Source organism: Mycetomoellerius zeteki, unplaced genomic scaffold, assembly GCF_001594055.1.
Source record: "Mycetomoellerius zeteki isolate Tzet28-1 unplaced genomic scaffold, Tzet1.0 scaffold113, whole genome shotgun sequence".
NCBI classification, from domain to species: Eukaryota; Metazoa; Arthropoda; class Insecta; order Hymenoptera; family Formicidae; genus Mycetomoellerius; species Mycetomoellerius zeteki.
The window spans coordinates 1909075-1932393 of NW_017256051.1; the positions used below are offsets into that span (position 1 = coordinate 1909075).

The 23319-nt window shown below is 33.4% G+C and overlaps 2 protein-coding genes across 2 annotated transcripts; one reads left to right on the forward strand and one right to left on the reverse strand.

Moving 5' to 3' along the window:
* Positions 1-344: 344 nt before the first annotated feature.
* On the reverse strand, positions 345-1895 carry Polr3H (RNA polymerase III subunit H). Its single transcript, XM_018455495.1, has 5 exons — positions 1772-1895; positions 1517-1700; positions 1087-1227; positions 885-1012; positions 345-799 (listed from the first exon to the last, which is right to left on the reverse strand). The coding sequence occupies exons 1-5, from the start codon at positions 1880-1882 to the stop codon at positions 746-748; spliced, it is 618 nt and encodes a 205-aa protein (XP_018310997.1). The 5' UTR covers positions 1883-1895; the 3' UTR covers positions 345-745.
* A 3870-nt stretch (positions 1896-5765) lies between these two features.
* LOC108728091 (uncharacterized) lies at positions 5766-22172 on the forward strand. The gene is made up of 4 exons (XM_018456452.1): positions 5766-5926; positions 6844-7096; positions 17724-17892; positions 19231-22172. The coding sequence occupies exons 3-4, from the start codon at positions 17750-17752 to the stop codon at positions 21737-21739; spliced, it is 2652 nt and encodes an 883-aa protein (XP_018311954.1). The 5' UTR covers positions 5766-5926; positions 6844-7096; positions 17724-17749; the 3' UTR covers positions 21740-22172.
* Positions 22173-23319: the final 1147 nt, after the last annotated feature.

Here is a 23319-nt window from a genome sequence, read left to right on the forward strand (position 1 = left end):
GCTACGATACGATTTCTCAAATGTTGCTCTGATAGAGCAAAAACGAGCATATGTCTATAGGACTTTTTTTCTTAGTTTTTTACTCCTCTACACGCTCCCGAAGTTTTGCGATTTAATTTGGAAACACCCTGTATATATCTCTCTCTCAAGTAATCAGTATTTTTTAAATTTAAGACTTTTCGCTAACATTCTTCGTTTTCGATTAAATAATATTAATGCAATATAATTGAGCTAGATATTTGTTGGAGAAAAGTCTGAAATTTAAGAAACATTGATTTTACAATATATTATCGTATTGCATTATAAAAAAATTTATCTTTAAAATAAATTATCAAAATGCTGTCTTATGTGATGTAATGATTATGAATTACAGTCATTACAGCAATAGCTTTCTGGAATATATTTTGTTAAATTAAGTTATGGTCTCTCAAAGCAGTGTAATAATGACATGCAAAGATCATTTTTATGCATTGTCGCATGTTTTTGGCACATAATACCTTTGTATATATTGTACAAACTATACCTATATAATTCTGTTATCAATCAAACTGAACGTAAATATATCTATATAGGCAAAGCTATATTGAAAAACTGAATCACACTGTGAAATACTGCTCACAGATGCAACGTTTAATGATGACACAATACAATGGAATGTGCTGTGAAATAAAAATTTATTGACCAGAGAATTGTTTTTATTTTAATCATACATCTAGTTTAGTTCAGACAAAATGATCGTGATAAATCATGCATTTTGCCACCAGGTAAGTAAACCCAGACCAGGTTCATCAATTGATCCCTATAAAATATTGTTCTATTAACATATTGTCAAAATTAAAAGCGATATACATCAATGATAAAACATTAAGAGTTTGTAAACATACATGTAAAATATATGGCGCAGCGTTATTGGCATCTGCCTTCTCACTTATATCTTGAGATGCATTAAGTACTGATGGTAAAGGTGCTTCTGTAAAAATTTCTTTTACTACCCTAAATCGTATAACTTCACCTGAAATTTAATGTTTCAACTTTAATATATTTTCTTAGATTAATATATAATGATCTTGCATGCACATATAAGACCTGCATCCATAAATAGATCATGTGTTTTTCCATCTTCAGTCTTGTATATCCAAACCCATGCTTGTTCCATTTGATCAAAACGTGATGGATGCTGTAACTTATGAGGTGGTATGACTATATCTTCAAAAAATCCTAATGTAACTGTAACAAAATAAAATGTATATTGATACATTTGATGAAGTGACTTATTAATTTATGTCAGGACAGTTGATTTATATAATTGGTCCTAGATTTGATCTTATTCTACACACACACACACTTGCGCACGCATGCATGCAAGTTTTATAAGGAATTGATTAAAGAATTTTTTTCTTGGTGAATAAAGAAATATAAAACAAACGATAACCTGTTTTAGAAATCCATATATTAAATACAAAAAATAGATAGTGATATACATAACAAAGATTAAATTATATAAACAGACTGTTACCATGTACTCCCTCAGGACTACAACTACGAATTTTTCCTATTAATATTTCTTCCATCCATGGACGAAATACAATAAATCTAAATGTCACTTTTGTGTGGGAAGCTCCGTCTCCTGGAAAAATATACGACTCTTCGATCTTCGTAATATCATGTAACGTGATGCAAAGGCCTACATCCTTGTACACCTATAATAAAAATACATAAAATAGTTCTTCAATAACAGTAAATTTATCTTAATTAATAAAAAATAACTTACTTTATTAGCTAGTTTTCTATTTAATTCATCAGCAATAACGTTGTTTAATTTGGATTTAAAGCTACTTGGTGGTGTCCTAACAGTATCTTTTAATTCTGCTAAAACAAACATTTTTGTTTTAACCTTACTTCTTAACGAGAGAAAGGCCCCGACTCCCCCTATCCACATCCAGTGTTGACTCCCCCTATCCACATCCAGTGTTGACTCCCCCTATCCACATCCAGTGTTGACTCCCCCTATCCAGGACTGCGTTCGGAAACATCACCCGGATGCCCCCGTGTATCGTTTTATCTTTATTTAATATTGGGTGAATAACAAGATGAAACGACATGCGGAGGCACTCAGGTGATATTTCCGAACGCAGCCTAGATGTGTCGCTTTTTTTAGCGGTTGCGCATTGAAGGAAGTTTCAGTAACGTATTAAAATCGTAAGAAAATAGGGCCGGAATCCATAGGCCGGTATTCATAGTCAGATCTTATATTTAAGAACGTCTTAAGTTCAGCCTTGAGGTGTCATGAACCAATCAGAAAGCCGCATTAGCGTCTTAGGACATTACTTAAGTCCGGATCTACAATAGGTGTTTTCAGACTTAAGCCATAAGAAATTGATCAATTACAGTGGAATCCGAGAGGAATAATCGACTATGATTCGCCCATTTCTTAAGGCTTAAAACCCTATTGTAGATCCGGGGTAAGACGGTCTTGAAATAAGAACCGACTATGGCCGGTATTCATAGTCAGATCTTATATTCAAGACCGTCTTAAGTACAGTCTTAAGATGTCACGAACCAATCAGAGGGCCGCATTAGTGTCTTAAGACATTACTTAAGACGGTCTTGAAATAAGAATCGACTATGAATACCGGTCTATGAATACTGGCCATAGTCTGTTCTTAGGACGGAATTCACAGACGTTGCTCCAGATTCGAGATGGTCTTAAGCTAGTGCATGAACCAATCAGAGAGCCGTATTAGCATCTTAAGACGTTGCTTGAGATTAAGGGTGAAATCACATGGTGCGGAAAAAGACTGCGGAATAGAGAATGCGTCATTGAAGCAACCAATCAATCTCTAGAATTTTGCACCCACTGTTATAACTAGTATACATCACTGTATCAACTGCTATTACCACTGCGCTTGCGTTAAAAAAGCGACACATCTAGCAACACTGCCCCTTATCCAGTCTTTCCAGTCCTATCAGGGGTGTGTTCCAAAACTCAACTCTGGTTGCGGTCCACTTGACGCTACAAACGCTTCGAAGCATTCTTTGATTAGTCAATTCATAAAATTCTTTGTTTTTCTGATTAATCGCTCAAACGCTTCGAAGCGTTTGTAGCGTCAAGTGGACCGCAGCCTCTATCAATTCCGAATATCTTTCATCCATATATGTAAAGGTGAAATCACACGGTGCGGAAAAAGATTACGGAATAGAGAATACGTCATTAAAGCAACCAATCAGCGCTATTCCGAATAGTGCTGATTAGTTGCTTCAATGGCTGCGTTCAGCAGACTCAACAGTTTTGCAACCGTTTTATGATAGTCTGCTGAGATAGGACCATTCTTCTAGATCTAAAAGTATGATCCAATTAGCGCGAAGTAAACTTCCAACAGTTGCAAAACAAACGTTCTGCTGAACGCAGCCAATGACGCATTCTCTATTCCGTAATCTTTTTTCGCACCGTGTAATTTCACCCTAAGGGCGCGTTCACACCTTGACGGAAAAGCAGAAAGCGGAAAAGCAGTGGCCAATCACAACTCGCGCTGGTAGTAAATAGTAACTCCTGACTGAACACGGAAAAGCTTACCGCGCGGAAAAATGCGACGCGGTAATCAATGAACATGTTAGGAGCTGTAATGCTGAATTCACACTGCATCCGATTTTTGTCGTACAAGAAAACAGGATTCCGATAATACGAAGCAAAATTCATTGGAATCCTGTTTTCTGATTGGTTTTCTGAAACGAATATTGATTTTTGTTTAGAAAAGTATTTTATAATTTATTGTGAACATCATGTTTATGGCATAATAATAAATCATATACATAATACGATTCTTGGTACATATTTCATTGTAATATTATACAATTATGGATATGTGTTACTTTTTCGTCAATTCTTCGATATTTATATCAAACTTTTTTTTAAATTATTACATTTACTTGAGACAACTAATTAATAATGACGTTGTTTTCTTTGAGCTAATTGAGTTGTTTTCTTTGAGATTGTTTACTATTGACATTATACAATCCGTACGTATGTCATCCGTTAAATTTTCTTTCCACTGTCCCATGCAATAGATTTTACGTATACGGTTCAGCGGATTACCAATTAGGGTGCCGTCACATGCGGCATAACCTGCGTAGGCGTAACCTGCGTATTCTAGTAATTTACTAGAATACGTTATTTTTTATTTACTAGAATACGCCATTCTGAAAGCCGGCATTCACATTGGGCGTATTTCGCGGAAGATTAGAGAAATGCGGAACTAATGCAACCAATTGCTGATTAGAATTTCTGTTGTACACTCTAACAGAAATGCTAAACGAATTTACGATTGGTTTTCGTAACCTACGCAACTCGAAAAGTACGCCTCATGGGGAACCGGTACTTTCTATCGCGTACATACAATACGCGTTTGTACAAATTTAGAAGAAGAAAGTCTGATTTATAATGGCCGTAACCGTTAACTTATGCCGGTGCCGGTAAAGTTCAACCATAGGATTTCAATGCTTTCATTCATACTAATACGGCAAGTTTACAAACTTTTCGAGTTGCGTAGGTTACGAAAACCAATCGTAAATTCGTTTAGCATTTCTGTTAGAGTGTACAACAGAAATTCTAATCAGCAATTGGTTGCATTAGTTCCGCATTTCTCTAATCTTCCGCGAAATACGCCCAATGTGAATGCCGGCTTTCAGAATGGCGTATTCTAGTAAATAAAAAATAACGTATTCTAGTAAATTACTAGAATACGCAGGTTACGCTTACGCAGGTTACGCCGCATGTGACGGCGCCCTAATGCGTCATCTACAATATGCGAAGTAAGCTTGGTTTAAGAAGTAAGAGTAAGAAATTGACCGATCATAGTCGATTGTGAAAAGAATAATCGACTGTGATTAGTCAATTTTTTACTCTTACTTCTTAAACCAAGCTTACTTCGCATATTGTAGACGACGCATTAGAGTTATCTGGGCGTAATTCCTGAACGCAGCCCAGCGGAATAGCGTAACGTGGAACTAGAGTCCTATATATAAAGAGAAGCGACATCAAATCCCCACTACCAGATCGGATCTCTATCATCACTCCCTACGCCACCATGTTTCAACCGCTCCGGTGTCGTAAACATAAACATACTCCAACTACCAATATTGTACTCCATTGACTCCGACGGAGTCAACGGAGAGTAATTTCTTCGAATACTTATTAGCAGAGTGAGCTCTGTATTTCATTACTTTAGATCTATAATAGATATTTTAAGCTTTAAGCTGTAAAAAATAGACCAATTACTTATATAACGCATTAAATAGTGCAAACAACTCGACGGCCACGTGTCAGCTGTGTAAGTCCGGATCTACAATAGGTGTTTTAAGACTTAAGCCGGAAGAAACTGACCAATTACAGTCGAATCCGAGGGGAATAATCGACTGTGATTCGCCCATTTTTTATGTCTTAAGGCTTAAAACCCTATTGTAGATCCAGGGGTGCGTTCCAAAACTCGACTCTATCAACTCCGAGTATCATTTATTCTTGTTCTTCACCGAATGTTGAACAAGGATAAAAGGTACTCGGAGTTGATAGAGTCGAGTTTTGGAACGCACCCCAGGGTAAACAACTGCAGTCACAATATTGCTGCTTCACTTAAAAAGGGATATGATATCCAATCAGAATATATATCAGACCAATCAGAAACTCGGACGTCAATGTCGTTTCTCTTTATATAGAACTCTGATCGTATCTAAGTGATTTTATAATCAATGATCTACGGGGTTCACTCGACTGACTACACGGCAACGGCAGCCATTTCGCTTCTCGACGCTTCTCCACGCTCACGAATTCGTCGAGGGTCAAGCTCGTTTGCGTCCGTCGTGTTCACAAATTGTTATCGTCGTTTATAATCAACGTTCTTCTTCACGATATACTCCATTGTATGGCAATTCGGTGAGTCGAGTATTCTGGCGTATCCATATGCCGATATCTTATTCTATGATTATATTTCGCCCTCCTTCCATTTCCCAACGCCGCAATGATAAATTGGATAATGTATCATCCTATTTATCATACGTATCGTATCTTGAAATTCGTTTTCTTCCTCAAAAGATTTTTTGTCGCACCATGTGCTCAACAGATAAATAATCCACAGCATACTATGCATTATTATTTGTACGGTTTGCTCTTCTGATGCTTATGGCGTGTCAGCAGGATGGTATCGATGGTATTGCTACGAGATACTTGAAGCCGGAAAATTTTAGACGCTTCATTTGCTATTGTTAATATTAATAACATTCGTTTGTCATTTAAGTGAAAAATAGTGAGGTGGTACGCACTAGATACTAGATTATAGAGTAATTCTTCGAGTACTTATTAGCTACTCTAACTCTGATTATGAAGTGGGCGAAAAAAAAAAATGGAGGGTATACACGTTTAGAAGCCATGTAAAAACTCGAAAGAACTCTAATCGATTTCGAAGAGAAAGATTTATTGTATATACAATATTTACAAATATTGTTGGAAAAAATTTAAAAAATTATGAAATCGTAAGAAAATGGACGAATTTAATTGAATTGATAATTTATCAATTCGATTTTTAATATTAATATAGAATACAAAAATACCAATGATTTCAATTAAAAGTGCTTAGGTTTATATATCTTTAATTAAAAAAATAGGAAATAAAAGGAAATATGGTACAAAAAACAAATATTCATACCAAAAAAGTCATTTCTATCTCTTAAATAAAATGTTTAATACTTGTATGTAAACATACAAGTATTAGTTGAGATAAATACAAATTCAATTTATAATTGTATCATAAAATTGTTTAGGTACAGTGAGAGGGACCTTGATGTATGTTGCAGGGCTTTAGACGATCCAGTGAGTGTGTTAGGTGTCAAGAATAGATTTGGCCTCCTTGGTGGATTTTGCACAATGATATGGTGCAGTTAACTACTTTTCTGCTTCTACATTTCATTGTCCTTCCCTGATGAGTGGTTTGCTGTTCAGTCATCTTTGTTATCAAACAAATCTTTCGTCGTACGTTTTAACTGAGAAAGAGAAAAAGAAAAAGGGAGAGACAGTGTAAAGAAGAAAGAAGTTTCTAAAGTCTGAAAGGTAATGTTAAACTACATAATAAATTTAGTTCATAATTTTGGAGGAAAGTGTTGTGATTCTACTACATAGGCAGGTTAATTATATCTATCTCCAAGTTCTGTGAACATCTATTTACATATGTATATCTCTATATATAGTACTATATAGTATGATTTTACTTTGCTTATATACTGAGATTTTATATACAAGGGTAAGTAATTTATGATCAAAAATTTTTACAAAAATAATAAAGAAGTTTAAAAAACTGAAGTTTAATAAACAAAATGGATTACATAAATTTACATTTACATTTATACAATATATTAATACATATTTATATATACATATATATATGTGTGTACGTGTGTCCTCCAAAAAATATAAATCGTATCGATTTCATCTTTAAGTCTGATATTATTAAATATAAACTGAATTATGAGTTAGGCAGGCCAACATAAAATTTGGCGTTAAGAATAAAATCATAATCTCTAAAAAGTAACGATGAAATTGTATAATCATAATTTATTTCTTCAGAAAAAATCAGGGAAATTTCGTCTTTGATTTTAGATTGAAATTAGCCTTAAAAGAATAAATTAATATACTTTTTTATAATGTTTTATTATTAATTCATTATATTTTTCATGTTTGTTAAATTACTTTTAATGAATATCTATGTAAAAACTTAATTAATCAGTCTTTTATTGTATCTTGGAATATATAACAATTTTAATATATATATATATACATATAATTAAAATTGTTTTATATTCCAAGATATAATAAAAGACTGATTAAAAAAGTGTATGTATATATTTAGGAAAATTATTATTTTCTTTAATTAATAAAAAGAAAGGTAAGTTTTGATTCGATCTGCCATTGCGGTAATAATTGACTGTCGGTTTTTTAAAGAGAAAAACAAGAAAAAAATTTATATTGCAACATCAAAAATATCAGGAATTTTGATGATATTTTCGAATTATAATACTCAACGTGTAAATTCGATGAAATTTTAAATTAATATTAAATTGATATAACAAAAAATATTTTTTTATCAATTTTCTGGTAAGAAAAAAGATTATGGTTTTATTAAAAGCCTATTACTAAAACTTTTTCGAGCTAAAAACATCTAAATCTTGAAGCTTAAGTCGAGAGTAAAAATTAAATCATAAAATTAAATGTTACAACTGTCAGGCGAAATATTCACTGCACTTAATTTTTCTTTAATCTTTCCTATATGACATACAGTTTTACTGTATTGTCTATGAGAACTGATGATTATTCGTTTTGTTTACATTTAACACTACACTACGGCGCGTTAGACTGTTACGATAATCATTGAACCATTCTCCATAACGATCCTTTCGAATTGCATTGATGAAGACAAGACGTTTAAAGTTATCTAACAAATACAAATCTGAAAATTAAATGTGATAAATATTATAAACATAAATTTAGAAGATAATTAATTATCTACTCGCAATTTAATGAAATAATCCGAATGATAAGATGTTATGTTATAATTCCATAAATTGTATTAATATCTTGCAAACACGCATATATGAAAATAAGCGATAGAATTTATACAACTTTTCTACACGTTTACCTCTATGATATTTTACGATAATACGCGTTCGCTCAATAAAATTATTATTATAAAAAATAAACTGAAAAAATTACCGGATAATTTCTGTTAACATTACTGTTATCTTTCCAAAAGGTGATATATACCTACGGAAAAATAAATGTTGACTTGTAACAAGAACAGTTTTCTCTGTTCCATCAAACCGAAATCTTCCACTTGGACAACCATCATTGTCTAACGATTATCGCAAATACCACCTTTGTTTTAATATATCTTAAGTAGACCAATTGCCGATACATACATAATACGCAGGAAGAAAACAACGGATGACTGAAGTACGTTGGTGCAGCCATGATTTATCGACTTGCTTCCATCGTTGCGAACACTTTGGAATCGAATTACGCATGATGCATTTCAGGTGTACGATATAGATATCGATTTTCTCGATTCTCGTTTCCTACGCACGTCATATATGCATACATATATAACCAAGTATCTCACCAAACTGAGATTTATTCCTTTTCCTTTTCTTTTTTATTTTACGATTAGTGCCGATGAAATTTTGCAATATTTTTCCTTATATAAAAATAATAAATGGAATCTTTAACTGCATAAATGAAAAACAATAGCTGCGGTATGATATGTTCGACGAAAGAAAATCTATATATAAAGGCACCTCTATATTAATTGACTGAGGAGCGATCGCTGGTGAGAGATACAGAGATACAAATATACTGTGTCAGAATATACTGGGTCGTTCCATTGTATCGATACAACTGCAGATTCGGATCGTTTGAATAAAAAGCTGGCGACTACAATTGTTACATCTAGTTGGCCGATATATAACTCCAAGTTTGACTTACGTTTTCGTATAAGTTTTCATGGTGTCCGAGCTGGATGGAAGTCGTGACAACTAGCATCTACACACAACTTTCCATCCTCGTCCTTCCTTTACATTCTTATTCTCCACTGCTCTAAATTTCGTGATTCGTTAAACCTGACGCATCACGAAATGTTTACTGATTTTATATGTAAAAGCAGAAAATTGTAATATTCTGCAATATTTCGAATAACACTGATCAATATAATTTTAAACTTACAAATTATTGCAAATATATTTTTTTGCTTGATAGGTACCAAATACAAAATAAAAAAATATAAAGAGTTTTCTTTTTAGTTGTTCTGTGCAACAATAAATTCACTGTAGTTGTAACCATATTCACAAATAGTAACAAATATAACGAAAGTTGTGATAATCAAATTTTGTGCGATTCTGTTATCGATATGAATTTATTTCAATTATTTACCATGTGTGTGTGTGTGTGTACACAGGATGTCTCACAACTACTGCATTTCCTCTTAAGGACATATTCTTGAGGTAATTTTGAGACGAAAATCCTAATACGAAAATGTCGAGGCTACAATAATTTTTTTGAAATTATAAGCTAATTTTAAATGCTTATAAGTTAAAAACCATTTTACTTTTATAGCCTTTATTATTATTTCTGGATTCTTTTGAACATTCTAAGACGAAAATCCTAATACGAAAATATCGAGGCTATAATAGTTTTCGAATTACACACTATCTTTAACCAATTATGATTTAAAAACTATTGTAGTCTCGACATTTTTGTATTAGGATTTTCGTCTCAAAATTACCTCAAGAATACCTTCTTAAGAGGAAATGCGGTAGTTGTGAGACACCCTCTATATATATATATTATAGAAGTAGCAGTCCTACTTTATATATATGTATATATATATATATATAAAAAGTAGGACTGCTACTTCGAAAAACGTTATCAACGTTATTGCATCGTTCTATCTCCGTTTTATGTCTAGTGAGCGATAAAGATAGAATGACAGAATAGCACTGATAGCGCACTTCCTGAATATTACGCAGTCTAGATATTATCTCACCGAATTATATCACTAGATATCATAATTAAATACTTTTCAACATTAAGTGGGAAAAAAATGTTAAGATGAACAATTATTCATCGTATCAATATCACTTTTATTGGTGTTGCATGAATTTCGAATGAACTATATTCGAATTCTGATTGTGAACATGCTACTATTTTTATTGTCTCATTTGATTAAAATTTGCCTAAAAGACATTAAATATCATGACAAGGCATAATAATTGGATTTTTAGTACATGGATAAAAATTTTAATACAACATTAGTATGAATCGATTATTTATCTACATCTCGGATAACAAAGTGCTAACAGTTTGCTAGTGTATTGGTAGCAAATGCAATCAGATTCATCGCAGATCTACATAGCCATCTGTGTCCGCATTAAGCTCATGATCTATCGATGAATCTGCTATATCAGTAGATTGATGGCAGAAACCGGGCAGGATCTACGCGCGGACAATCTGATGGTAACTAACAGCACAAACTGAACAGAAGCTGCAAATTTTGTTCAGTTTCTACTTACTGGCAAAGCAGGCTTTGTCCTATTTCTGTAATATCTGACAATGTTGACAGCAGTTTACCAACATCGTCAAATATTAAAGACTCTGTAAAATTTGTTATCTTTCTGTCATCAAAAATTTATAGCATACTTTGTTAAAAAAATCTCGAAGTCTCTCTGCAGACTTGGCTGTCTAAGATATTGCACCAATGTTGCTGTAATTTTGTATACATATATTCGCATTCTAGCTTCGTCACGCTTCTTGCTATTGACTTGTTTTTATCTTACATTATTTAATTAAAACTTAAAGAGTATGTTAATAAGTAGTATGACGAGATACTATATGATTAAATCGTATGATACATTCATTTTCGCTGTGTCGACGATTCCAAATAATTAATCTTATTAATATATTCGATGACGCTACATGAGTTGGTTTTTCATTTTCGTCATAAGCACTTTTAACTACTTCGAAATACTCCTAATAATTCCGATTGAAATCGAATGATTTTTTGAGTATACTATGCGAAGTGTGCTAATAATTTTTCTCTTCATCCTGAGAATGATGCCGTTATCAATAATAGGATAATTGCCGAAAAAGCGTTACATGTGCATTTGACGTTAATCCATGAGAGATTTATGAAAGCACTTCGAACAAGCACAATACAATCGTTGATCTCTTTTTCTCGATCTCGACGAAAGGATTCAGCAGTTCATGGCAGATGGAAGCTGAAGAGACGGAACGAGCGGCGTCATCATGCTCGACAGAAACAGACACGTGTTTGACACTTTGCGTGCCTTAAAGCAACAAGAAATGAGATTTGCCAGTCATTTAATCCAAAGAGATTATCGACAATTTCTTTCTTTGCGATTCCGAATTTATTTCCGAAAAAAATCTTTATGTATGCTTGCGTGGATCAGCCGTAGAAGCTGTGGAATGAATTATATAACATTTCGAATTTTGTGATATGATTCAGTTGTTTGCCTTAAACTTATTCTAACGTGAGTGAAAATGTATTTTGTCGCAATTCCAGTTACTTCGTGTCAAATTGTTTCTTTTAGCAGATTGTTTTTTAATGATCGGGTCGTGGCTGATAATCACAGCTTTGCAACGGTGAAACGAGTAATATTATATATGGATTACAAATATGGTCATCAGGGAGTCAACATCAGCCGATTGCTGTCTCCATGGCGCGAAAATTACCAGTTACAGCAACTGCCATTATTATATTGCTCAAAATGCTTCGACTTTTGAATAATATGCGCAGAGTAAAACTGGAGAATGCTTGATAAAAGTTACTCTCCCTCATTCGCAATTGCTCTCTCTCCGTAAACAAGAAACATTTCCTTCTCGTGTAATCCATCAGTTTAAATATTTAAATATTGAATTGTTAACTATAGATAAATGTCTATCAATAAAAATTATTTTTTCCTTCACAATCAAGCATTTACGAACTACGATTTGCTGAATAATTGATATTTAGGAACTACGTTTTGCACTTATGTTAGTTCATCACTAAATGATCAATTGATATACTTGTGGTACATACAGATTATTTTCTTGTATTTAATTCAGAACTAAGAATACTTCCAACTAGAGTCTGATCGAAACCACATTTTGACCTCCGGCCGAAATCGAAAACGGATATTCGGTTGTCATTCAATTTCGGCCGAAATCGAAACTTAGATAAATCTTACTAAAAAAAAGAAAAGAGACAAAGAGAAACTTAATGGAGTCACATTTTTTTTGGACGGAGTCGAAATCGACATTTTTGGATTAATTTTACAGAGACCGTATGATTTTAAAAAATCGTGACAAATTTATGTACTCTTTAAAAAATAAGAATTTTTATTAAAATATTTCACTATAGTAATATTGCATCCTCAAATTTTAAAGAAATTTTAAATCACATTTATTATTAGGATCACATCAAAGTTTGTACTCATTGTTTTAAGCTTAATCAACGAGTTAATAATTAAAATCGAACAGTTGTTTTTTGAACGTTCACCGGCGCATTGTAACTTGTACAGTTTCGGTTTACCCATCGAAATTTTCTCTTAACCGGTTAAGTGGTATTGTAGCATATATGCACAAAAAGAATCCGTGCCAAAAGTGGTATTGTAGCATATATGCACATCTTGAATAACTTCTATATTATTCAACGAATTTGCTTGAAATTTGGTATACTATTGTTTTTTGGGCTTCTGAACTCGATTTTGGCGTCAAATTTGTAAAATTTGATGGCGAACACAACATGGCGACTAATACGTTGAATGAAAATGGCGATTTTTGTATATATATTGAAATTACGTTTTACCCCCGCAGTTTATATACGAAATGAAATCAGCGACCCAAAAAACCCCCAGGGCCAAATTTTGGTATATTTTAGTTCACAATTGACGCCTACCACTTTTGGCACGGAATGTTTTAAAAAGCCTACCACTTAACCGGTTAATATCCTACCTAACAGCTGAAACCCTGATTTTTCACCGAAACTGACCGAAACCGAAATTTCGGTCAGACTCTATTTCTAACACCAACTTTTTACAGACAACAAAACGATCGATATATTTTATTCGTTTGTATATACTTCCCTACCTAATCCATCATTTCAAACATTTGAATTCAAATTTTCATTAATATCTACATTTAATATCTACATTTACAATAAAAATAATTTTCTTATTTTTTTTTAATTTATCCAGATAACTTTTCACTTAAAAGAAATCAGTAATGTGAATAAAAATTATACTTAATCTATATTGTATAAAATATTTCTATAAAATAATTTTTTTTTGACGATTTTATATTTACTCGATATACACATACATATATATATATATATATACATACATATATATATAAATTTTCATGTCTATTTATAATCCATTTCATATGAGATATTTTTGAAGCTTTATTTTGGGGATATCTAAAAAGAATTTATAATTGTTAACGAAAAGAAACTCAATGATTCGATTGTTGACGTACGGCCGTAATATGTGGATAGTTTGTGTGTATGTCTTGGAATTTTTTTTTCTTCTCTGCGAAACTTTGGTGCCATTGGAATTTGTTGTAAAGCTGTCGGGTACACGCTGAATTTTTTTAAACATTTTTTTTCAAGTATATGAACATCCGAAACTGAAGATATAATAAAATATTTTTTGTACTTTACTCTAATTTTGTCATTTTATTTTTTTATATAGATGAGAAATTGATTTCTCTTTTGCTTATAATGCATTGTTAATTAATTACATAGGTCTGTGCCTGATTTTGCAATTTGAAAAACAAATATTGTGTCTTGTAATTTTTTTGTGCGTTGAATCCACAAATAAGAATATTCTATCACGTTAAGTTTACGAGAAAAATATAGTTGAAACTCTCCAAAAATACCTTTTAGAACATTTTTAAAATTTTGTAGTCGATAAAGTCAATGTTTTATATAGATTGTGAAAAGAGCTCAAATGAATTATACTTGAACATTGTACTTTAATATAAAATTTTAATTTAAATATCGAATCTTTTATCGTCTGCATAATCGAACCTCTGGCGCGTTTTATTTTTCGGAAAGAGTACTTTACATAGTCAAATGGAACGATTATCCCATGCAGTCCCGGTGCGAAATAATTACAAGTAATAAAAAATAAATATTTAAAAAACTTTACTAAGATATTCTAAAATCGATATCTTGTCTATCATAATACGCAATCTAAAGATTTATAATAAATAAAAATAAAAAATTTATTTCACATGCGAAAAAAACATTTAAAACGCATGCTTTTCGTGGAAACGTTATTAAAACACCTTTTTTTTGTAATAAATCCAATAGCTCGATGTGACGTACCTGTATTCTTGCGTGATCTCCTTTTAGCAAACATCGATAAATGACAAATAAAAAGATTGTGATAAAATATTTGCAATAATATTCTATAGCTTATGTTTATTTCTATATAAAAAGATAAGCGCAACGATTATTTTGTATAACAGAAATCATCGATATATGTATACACTTACGATTGAGAAAACTCTTCATCACCCGCTGTCTCGTTCATACAATTACATTCGCTTTAATCGCTTCAGCATAGAAAGAAAGTTTACTTACTACTTTGAAATACTGTTGTAACAGCGATATATTGTGCATCAACATGAGAAATATGACAACAGAGTGTATCTAAAATAACTCCCCCACTAAACATATAGTGCTATTCCTAATAAAAAACTGAGTCGAAAAGTCCTCTATCATTTTGCAATTTTCGCAATATTTTTTTTAATTACCCAATGAGCAAAATATCTAAAATTGACGTATAAGACAACTTTAAGATACCTTTTAAAGTTCTTTAAGAAATATCTTCAAAATATTTCACAAAGAAAGATATTTTAAAATTGTCTTATACATCGATTTTATCCATTTATTCGGCAATCTTTAGAAATTAATATTTTGTTGACTATTGCGAAAATTGCAAAATGGTAGAGGACTTGTTGATTCACAAGGGAAGTTTTACAATTGTCTGGAACCGATTTGATTTTCCATGATATATTGTTAAACACAAAAATCTAAGAGAGAGACACATTTTTTTATATGTGCGCTAACTCATGTTTAAGGGGTGAAACATCTCTTTGAAAAAAAACGGTATTTCTTTTCGAGCCGAATACCGTCGGAAGTATAAAAGATAGAAACAAATTTTTTAAACAAAAGTTGTACGGTTTCAAGAGTACTTCAATGTTGTGAAGAAAAAAAATTTTTTAAACTTTTTTAACAATTGTTAAACAAAAAAATTAAAAAAATTTTTTTTCTTCGCAACATTGAAGTACTCTTGAAACCGTACAACTTTTGTTTAAAAAATTTGTTTCTATCTTTTATACTTCCGACGGTATTCGGCTCGAAAAAGTTTTTTATTAGGAATAGCATTGTATGATTAGTGGGCGTTATTTCAGATACACCCTGTACATTTATGGACAAAGAAAGTGATGTTACTTTTAGCTCAAATTTATATATATTCTATTTTTTAATAAAATTGATAATTATATAATTTTTCGATAGAGCAAAGTTTCAGCTTTAAGAATCTATTCCTTTAATAGCGATATGATGATTTTTAATAATTATGAACAAGACAAGTTACAATGCTCCTTTTTACTTAATTCACGAGTAACTCAAGAACAAATAGTTTTAGGAACATTAAAAAAAAACGATTTTGTAAGGAAATCTTCAAACTTTCACGATAAATGGACGAAAATTTTTGCAACTTTTTTTGGGGGGCACATAACAGACTCGCAAAATGAGAAGAAAATTTTTCATCTTTTTCAGCTCGTAGTTTTATAAATGTAAAAATATTACCAAACTCAAAAAAATATAGTAACCTTTTAAAAATAGAGATTTTGAACTTTAAAATCCCTTTTTTAAATTTAAATTTCATTTATTTCTAACGAATATGTTGTATATACAATTTTGAGCTAAAAAAAAACGCAAGAACTTTTTGAACAACCTAATAAATTAGCTGATGAAATGAAAGGCATATACGTATTGCTGTCTAAATATATATAAGTATCTAGACATGTATGTCTAAAAAGAATCTGAAAAGAAATTGATAAATATATATCAACTACACTGAAAGAAAAAATTGGCTGCTACAACAATTTGGATAGTAAAATGATATAGCATTTTTGGTTGCTGCAGCCAATTAAAAATGCTATGCCATATTCAGCCAATCTTTTCTTTCAGCGTACATATTAGACTTGTCGGTTGTCATTTCTCTTGATTAATTGCAACCTAATTTATCGAAATAATATAAGAAAAAATATTTTAGGATACACATAGACAATCTTAGACAACAATTTAATTGAAGTAGCTTATGATCATTATTCGTGAATTCATTGTAATCTAGACTGCGTTCGGAAACATTACCCGGGTATCCTATCATGTGTCTTATCCTCGTTTAACATTGGGTAAGCAAGAAGGATAAAACGATGTATGGAGGCATTCGGATAACGTTTTAATTCTATTAGGATAGTTTTGTCCATGATAGAAAAGGAAAGACGAGAAATTAAAAATTTTAGTTTTTTTATTGGAAACATCTCTTAGAAGAAATAAATAGCAACAATCAAAAAAAAAAGAAAAGTCTAAAAAAGTCAATCCTGGTTCGTTGAAAGGCAAACCTGAAAAGAAGTAAAATTAAAAAACGATCGAAAGGTATGAAAGAAATAATGAAAATCAGATTTAAATAATAATTGCTATAACATGATAAGTATATATGTGTATCTATAATATAATGTAAGAGTAAATTTTGATCAACGAATAGTTTCCATATAAAACAAAAATTGTGAAAATAAACGATATTTTTAAAAATGTAAAACATGTAATATATAAATAGCAATCTGATGTAATAAAATTTATTAACACTATTAAATTCTATACAAAGAAGAAATGTGCAGGATTACAATATCATGCGAAAATAAATAAAGACATGTTTAAAAGGAAATAGACTTTACTTCTTTTTTTATATAAGCATGCACCAAAAATATTTGCCAAACATCCTCAACAATCTATTCGCCAACGGCGAACAACTTGGCTATTGCGACATACATAGATTCATCGAAGATGTCTCTTCTCTCCGCCGCTTAATTTCGTTGCCTCTCGGTTCGGTTGCAGATAGAAGCGTCGAACAACCTTTGAAAATGAGCGTCATAATCAGGCTACAAAATCTGGCGTGGTCCGCCAATGCATTGGACATACGCCAATTTTTCAGAGGTCTAAGTATCCCGGAGGGAGGAGTCCATATTGTCGGCGGCGAGTTGGGAGATGCGTTTATCGCATTCAGGTAATTACTACTACATGAATTCTCGTTTAAAAAAAGAAACGTGTAATGAATGCATTTGCATCTTATTTCCTACATTGTTTGCTTAACAAGTATGTGTGCATATAAATCTAATGGATACCTTGTTTACTTTATATGATTATTGAATTGTTTTCCATGACGTATACATAAAATGATAAATCTACAATCGTAAATGATAGAATTTCGTATACATTACATTGTATCATTTACGCTCATATTATATCTAAAATTCGATTCACAACGATGATGTTAGCAATTTATTAAAGTTGTTAGTAATTTAGTAAAAAAGTCTTATATACTTGTGGAACCTTTAACAAATTTTTACTATGATAGAAGTTAGATTGTATTTTACTTATTTTTTACGAATTAAAATAAAAATTTTGAAAAAACGTAGGTATTTACATCAGTTAAAAATTTAAAATTTAAAAGTTTATAATTTTTGAGTGAATGAAAAAAAAATCTAGGCTACAATATTGAGGGTATGTATTTCAGAAAAAAATAGTATAATGATGTTAATTTCAAAAAATATTGAATTATTTGAGTATTTGGAATTAAATGAAGATTTTTATGACTAAAAAAAGTTTTTTTCGCGGAAAAAAAATCACTTTTATAGCTAAAATAAAAATATTATATGGCACATAACCTATACAATAATGTGTACGATGCTCCTCCCTACCAATTTGCCGTACAATTAAGACACAATACATAGTTTTCCTATTATTTGACCAATAACAAAATGATCATCTTTTGCATTGCTTTAATTTAACAAGTCTTTCTGGAAAAGTTATATCTATAAATACTGATTTTGCAATTACATCAGTGAAAAAATAATACGAAATACTGAAAAATCTATTTTAAAGGTAATACCTTTATATATTTATTGAAATTAGTGTCAAAAAGATGTAAAATACGAAAAAGAATCCAAATTTTTTATTTGCACAAAATTTTACGCGATCTACAACATATATGGGTCACTAAAGCCACAGTCACGAATTTTATTGATCGTCCTTACAACGAAACAAACAATTAGATACTGTCGTTCTTGTACATACACAATCTCAATTCTATTACCAACTTCTTTTAGAAGGCGATATCAAACTTCACTATCTATCCATTATCTTAAAATTCACAATAAAAAAATACGACATTCCTTAAAAGACCCTGCATTGCTGGTGGAGGGTTAAGACGTCTGTAATTTTTTAAAAGAAAATAAAAATAATAAACTAGAATATTAATTAGCCTAGAAGATTTATGCAAATCAATAAAACAGATGGCGATGCTAGACAAATCTTACGTTTTGGATATGTTTTGTTATTGCAGCACCGATGAAGATGCCCGCCAGGCAATGATGCACGATGGCGGTAAGATCAAGGAGATGAAGATCAAGCTGCTACTGAGCTCACGTACCGAGATGCAAAAGGTAATTGAAGCCGCTCGACAGCAGACTTTGAGTTTGCAATGCATCATGCAAACGCCGGTGGCGGTACCGCCTGTGGTGCCTGGCAAACAGCCCGGTTCACCGACGGATAAGAGAGACAAGGATAACGACAGCGAGTCCAGCAAAGACCGGAAAGATAGACGCGATCGATCGAGATCGCGGGACCGCTCGCGGTCGCGCGACCGTGACCGTGACCGAGATCGTCGCGATCGAGACCGCGGGAGAGACCGACGACGACGAGATCGTAGTAGATCTCGGGATCGAGAACGCGATAGACGAGACCGGCGTCGTCGACGGGATCGATCCAGATCGCGCGATCGCACCAGATCGCGCGATCGCGATTCAAAGAGAAATTCCACGAACGACAGGCGTAAGGATACTAACGAGGATGACAACAGCGAAGTCGTATGCGTTGCTCAATTCCACAAGGACAAGGCACCGACGACTACATCGAAAAAACCACTCGAGAATGGTGTATGGGAAGTTCCACCGCAAACTCAGATGCAGGCCGCTCTGTTGGCGCCTAGTATCTTGGGAGCTGGCGTCGCCGCTCTGTCCCAAGATTCGGAGACTCAACGTTCGGCCATAGCTGGCTTTGGCACACCCGTAATGGGCCAGCAGTCAATGTTGCAATCTGGACAATTCTCTATAAATGGTCTTAACGGCGTTGGTAATCTCATGCAACCGCACATGCAGACTCTCGCCGGACACACGGTCGGTATGACATCCTTATCGCAGAATCTGAACACTGGCACCAGTTTATCCAATTTGGGTGGTCTCGGAACTCGTCCCAAGGAACCTTGGAGTCAAAACGAGCAGAGTAGAATGGACCAAACCGGGCGATTCTCCAGTCGATCGAATCAATTCGGTAATCAGGAATATGGCACTACTGGCAATTATCGTGGTACCAGGCCGAATAATCCTTTCCTGAACAAAGTGCAAGAACTCGAAGGCCGTCGCAATCCACATGCGTTTCAGGCTAGCACCTCCAACTTTGGCAACTTCGACAACGATCGACCAACATCCGGTAGAAAGTCCGGCAATTCGAGATTCTCCAACGAGAATAAGAACGGTAGCAGTGGAGGCCATTGCGTGGAAGTGCGCAATATGCCATTGAGTGCAACGTACGCAGATCTACGCCACGCGTTCCATAATATCTATATTAGAAAGGATGGCATGAAGATAATCAACGACAACCATGGTAACCGCGTAGGCATTGCGTATATCAAGTTTGGTAAGGCTGAAGGCAAAGAACTCGCGCTGAGCACAACAAGATACGTGCGAGGTTCCGAGGTAGAAGTACTCGATTTGGACGAGAGTATCTTCGATAAAGCAGTGAATTCTTACTCGCCCGAGAATAGGGAAGATGGCACCGATGGCGACGTTCGGAATTCTATGTGCATCCTGCTGACCGATCTGCCGTCCTTTACCAAGGAAATGGACATAGCCAAGCTGTTCCACGATTGGAAGATCAATGATCTTTTCATCACCAATAGTAAGGAGACTGGTACCACTCAGTATATGGCTTACGTGCAATTTGCGCGACTCGAGGACGCAAAGTTATCTTTGAGTACGCCGCTTAAGATTGGTAGTAAGCAAGTAACTGCGACTGCGATCAGCGAGGAGAAGTTCGCACAAGCAAAACGCGAGCATGAGCAAGCGAGCATGAATCAAACAGATTGTGTTCTCATGCGCGGTTTGCCATTTCAGACAATCGACCGGGACATTTTCGATTTCTTTTCGGATATCGGCATAGTACCGCTTTGCATTCATATGATGCTCAATCAGCAAGGCAAACCAGCCGGTGAATGCTTTTGCGAGTTTGATTCGGCCGAGAAGGCGGAACGCGCGATTACCAAGAATGGTCTACCACTTGGCAAAAACATACCCACTATCGAGTTGGTACCAAGAGTTAAGATGCTCGAAACTCTTGGCATGATGGAGGCGCAACAACAGACACAACAGCAACACTTTCCGATGCAGGAACAACACCAGAGACCACCGCGCTTCTCTGGTCCGATGGGCCATATGTTGCGTTTTGGTAACACCGGCTTCGGACCTCGTTGCCCACCTGGTGGTCTAATGGGTATGCCGCGTCACATGATGGGTCGCCATCCACCGTCCATGGACTATGTCGAAGGTTTTGGTAAACCTGGCTGCGTGCTATCATTAGAGAATGTTCCGTTCAAGGCGGACATTAACGAGATTATCGAATTCTTTGGTGATTTTGATGTGAAACGAGAGAATGTGATTCGCCGTTACAACGAAAGGGGCATGCCGACGGGAGATGCGCGCGTGGCTTTTTCATCGCCCAGTGAGGCACAGCGAGCGCTCAAGGAACTTAAGCATTGCAAGATGCGAGAACGTACCATATATATGAAAGTAGCGTGAGATCCATCGTTCCGCGGAGAAGAAGCTGATGACAGCACATAAAAGGACATCGTCATAATGATATCCGGTCGGATCGAATATATTCGCACCAAGTTCTATGTGTGTGGAATGAATGCAATATCTAATAAGAGACGTCTTCTGAGAATTTTATCATAAGAGTCAGTTTTATACGAAAAGATAAGCATCCAGTAGAGACTTTGAGATGTCTTTTTCGTAAACTATACTTCCTTATTAAACTGGCGCCAATCTACGTGTACATAGAATGAATAACTTTTCTTTATCCATCCATTCATATCATGCCATACCGCCCAAATTTTTTTTATCTATCACAATTAAGGGGATGGGTGGAATAAAGGCCTGATTGTAAAATCTTGATATTAATAAAAATTAAAATAACTTGCTACTTTTTTATTATACACAAATGAGTACAGTATCGAATGAATTTATGTAATGTCTTTAAGAAGTTACATGTTACAATACTTTTCTATTACGATCAATATTACATGAAAAAGCTAATTGCTAGAAAAAGGGCCGAAGTAGAATTGTGCCTTTATTCCGTCCATCCCCTCAATTAAAGGCATTTAACTGTTTACTTACTACATCAAGGACTGTGTTTCAAGCACGATTGTAACATTAGATCGTAACATGTCGAGAATAAAAACTTATTCACCGCTGACACGACATGTACCGTTACCTAGGAGGTATGGACGAATGTACATTATTAAATGTAAAGAATTTTATATTATCTTATTTTTAATATTTCATTGCAATACCAAATAGCGTTTTAGTTATGGAAACAAAAGAAGCAAAGTACAAAGTTAAGGATTCGAATAATTGCGTTTTTATTTTGCGTTTCCTGTCATAAATTAATATTAGATTATACCCGGATGCAATTCGAAGACGATGAAGAGGACAATCCTTATGAAAAACGGGTACATGTGTACATTACATATATGTATATGTAAGGTACATTATTATAAATCTTGTAATGTACATGTATACATTTACGATAGATAATACACATGTATTATAGTGCATACATTATATATATATATATATATATATACACACACATAAATCACACACTATATCTTGCGCGTTTGTATGTATGTTCATCTATCGCGACTGAACTTGTGTAAAATAATGAATAATACTAATAAGTATATAGATGTACACGATCACATATTGTCATAAACTTATGTTACGATAACGAAAAAATTAAAGACTTCAATAAATTTTTATTCAAATCTAGCCATACTTTTATCTAAATCTGATGTTAGCATTAATGACGTCGCATTAAGGTGCATAGATTAATTTTAATTGTTTAAATATACTTAATTCTCAAATAATATTTTATTTGTATTTTTGTGCCTTTCTTTTAAAAGAAGCAGTACGAATTTTATTTAATTTTGATAATATTCACAAACATTTTAAAGGCGGAAAGAGAAAGATACAAATAAAAATTGATTTACATTGTCTATTATATTTCTGATTAGGTTTGATTTACTTATATGAATTATTTTTCACAATTTAAAATGTTATTCGAAAAAAAAGGTTAGAATTTATAAAAAAAATCTATT